The sequence below is a fragment of the Eimeria acervulina genome, genomic scaffold, assembly GCF_000499425.1.
Source record: "Eimeria acervulina Houghton genomic scaffold, Eah_scaff2216, whole genome shotgun sequence".
Lineage (NCBI taxonomy): Eukaryota > Apicomplexa > Conoidasida > Eucoccidiorida > Eimeriidae > Eimeria > Eimeria acervulina.
Genome location: NW_013548554.1, coordinates 1 through 2,459, shown reverse-complemented (window position 1 = coordinate 2,459; position 2,459 = coordinate 1). Strand labels below are relative to the sequence as shown.

The 2,459-nt window shown below is 40.6% G+C and overlaps 1 protein-coding gene across 1 annotated transcript; it reads right to left on the bottom strand.

Moving 5' to 3' along the window:
- Window positions 1-293: 293 nt before the first annotated feature.
- Window positions 294-1,501, bottom strand: EAH_00065560 (DNA polymerase delta small subunit, putative; the record flags this gene model as incomplete). The annotated part of the gene is made up of 3 exons (XM_013392821.1): window positions 294-530; window positions 802-816; window positions 1,061-1,501. The coding sequence occupies 3 exons, from the start codon at window positions 1,499-1,501 to the stop codon at window positions 294-296; spliced, it is 693 nt and encodes a 230-aa protein (XP_013248275.1).
- Window positions 1,502-2,459: the final 958 nt, after the last annotated feature.

Here is a 2,459-nt window from a genome sequence, read left to right as displayed (position 1 = left end):
ATTGCTTCTAGGGTTTAGGGTTTGCTGTCTCTACGGCTTCGGGCTTATTATTTTTATGGTTTAGGGTTTAAGGTTTATCGTTCTTACGGTCTAGGGTTTATTATTTTTAGGGTTTAGGGTTTGAGGTTTATCGTTTCTAGGGTTGAGGGTTTATTATTTTTAGGGTTTAGGGTTTAGGGTTTAGGGTTTTACCATTCCAGTGACGCATCTATTGATGTCTAACGCCCCGCATATCTGAAGCTCCTTCGAAGCAGAAGAGCAAAATGCTGCTGTCTCTGTTGCTGCTGCTGGGTTTAGGGTTTTACCATTCCAGTGACGCATCTATTGATGTCTAACGCCCCGCATATCTGAAGCTCCTTCGAAGCAGAAGAGCAAAATGCTGCTGTCTCTGTTGCTGCTGCTGCTGTTGCTGCTGCTGCTGCTGCTGATGTTGCTGCTGCTGCTGCTGCTGCAGGTACAAGCGTCATACGCGCGGTTGTATCTTCTAAGAAAAGTTTTGGTTCTTTACCCTCCATTGTCTGAGATGGGGTCTGAGCCACAAACCCTAAACCCTAAACCCTAAACCCTAAACCCTAAACCCTAAACCCTAAACTATAAACGGTAAACCCTAAACCCTTGCGCGGGTGCGTAGCGGGGAAAAAGACAGCGCCTGCAGCAGCTGCTGGCCTTCTTCTCGGCCTCAAACCCTAAACCCTAAACCCTAAACCCTAAACCCTAAACCCTTGCCTGTATTTCAAGAGTGTTTATATAGTCATTCAAGACAGAAGGTCTCGCTGGCATTTCTTTAAACAAAACCCCCACCACAACGCATTCCTCCTGCACCACAAACCCTAAACCCTAAACCCTAAACCCTAAATCCTAAATCAAAGCAAGGCCCTTTCTCTCGTCGACCCTAAACCCTAAACCCTTAGCCCTAGACCCTACCCCGTAAACCTCATTGAGCCCCCAACATCTCCAGGGCAAACCCTAAACCCTAAACCCTAAACCCTAAACCCTAAACCCTAGGGGCCCCCTGAGGTCGCCAGCTAGGGTTTAGGGTTTGATGGTGTGTTTGAGGTACCCCTCTGTTTGCATCCTTGATAGCGTTATGAATAGGAAGGGGCCCCCAGCAGCATTGTGCAGTTTGCTGTAGATGAGGCCTCAGCTGCTGCAGCCGAGAGAAGTATAAAGAAGAATACTGCTGCGAATAAGTTTGCTGCTGGCTTGTAAATCTGGAGTCAGGTGTCTCCTCAGCTTCTGCTCTATATAATAAGCCCCCCAAGTCCCTATCCTCTGCTGTTGCTGTTGCTGCTGCTGCTGTTGCTGCTGCTGCGGATTCGGGCTCTGCTGCTGCTGCTGCTGCTGCAGCAGCAGCAGATGGGAGGGGGCCCCCTTGTTGACGTAGTGCTGCTAATCCTGCTTTAAGTGAAGCAATCTCTTCAGGGGTAAAGGAAGGAGCAGAAGATGAAGAAAAAGACAAAAGAGAAGAACCAACACAAGCAGCAGATTGAGGTTTACTCATTCTCTACTCCCTGTACTTCTCTCGGGTGTATAGGCAGCTCTTGAGGTGCGCATACACCGCAAGTATTAGCGAATTAGAATTCAAATAAGAATTAAAAATCAAAGAATCAAAGGGAAAATTAATAATTTATACTCCATAAAAACAAAAGACAATCCCCACACAAAACCTAAACCCTAAACCCTAAACCCTAAACCCTAAACCCTAAGGTGGTCCTGGGGTGTTGTTGGTTTACTACGGGTGCTAAAGACGATTCAATGATAATTTATTTAATATTTTAAAATTTTATTCGGTTTTTCAGCAACAAAATGCCTTCAAGCAAATTAAAACCCTAAACCCTAAACCCTAAACCCTAAACCCTAAGTCTCGGTTTCAGGCCGAAACCGACAAGAGATAAAAACCCTGAGGGTTTAGGGCGCGGCATTGGAATTTTAAAAATTACAGTGCCTCTGATTGGCATCAAATAGGGTTTAGGGTTTAGGGTTTAGGGTTTAGGGTTTAGGGTTTAGGGTTTTCTGCAGCCGCTAGGATTTTTTGCTGCCGCTAGGATTTTTTGCTGCAGCATCGCAGCAGTAAACAGCTTGCCCTACGCCACACGAAAAAACAAAAAACATAAAAACAAAATATTATCTTTAATAAAATAATATATATAATATAAACAACATATATATATATATATTACATATATATGTTTGTTTATATATTTATTACTTTTATATTATCAATATTATATATAATATAATGAATATTAGATTCTATACATTAAGCACTATATATTATATATTATGTATTAAATAATATATATTATATATTATATATAAGGTTTATTATATATATATACATTATAAAAAATATTACGTAGGTGATATAAAAAATTATATATATATACATATATATATATTATATGTATATATACATATATATACATATATATATATACTATATATATATATATATATAT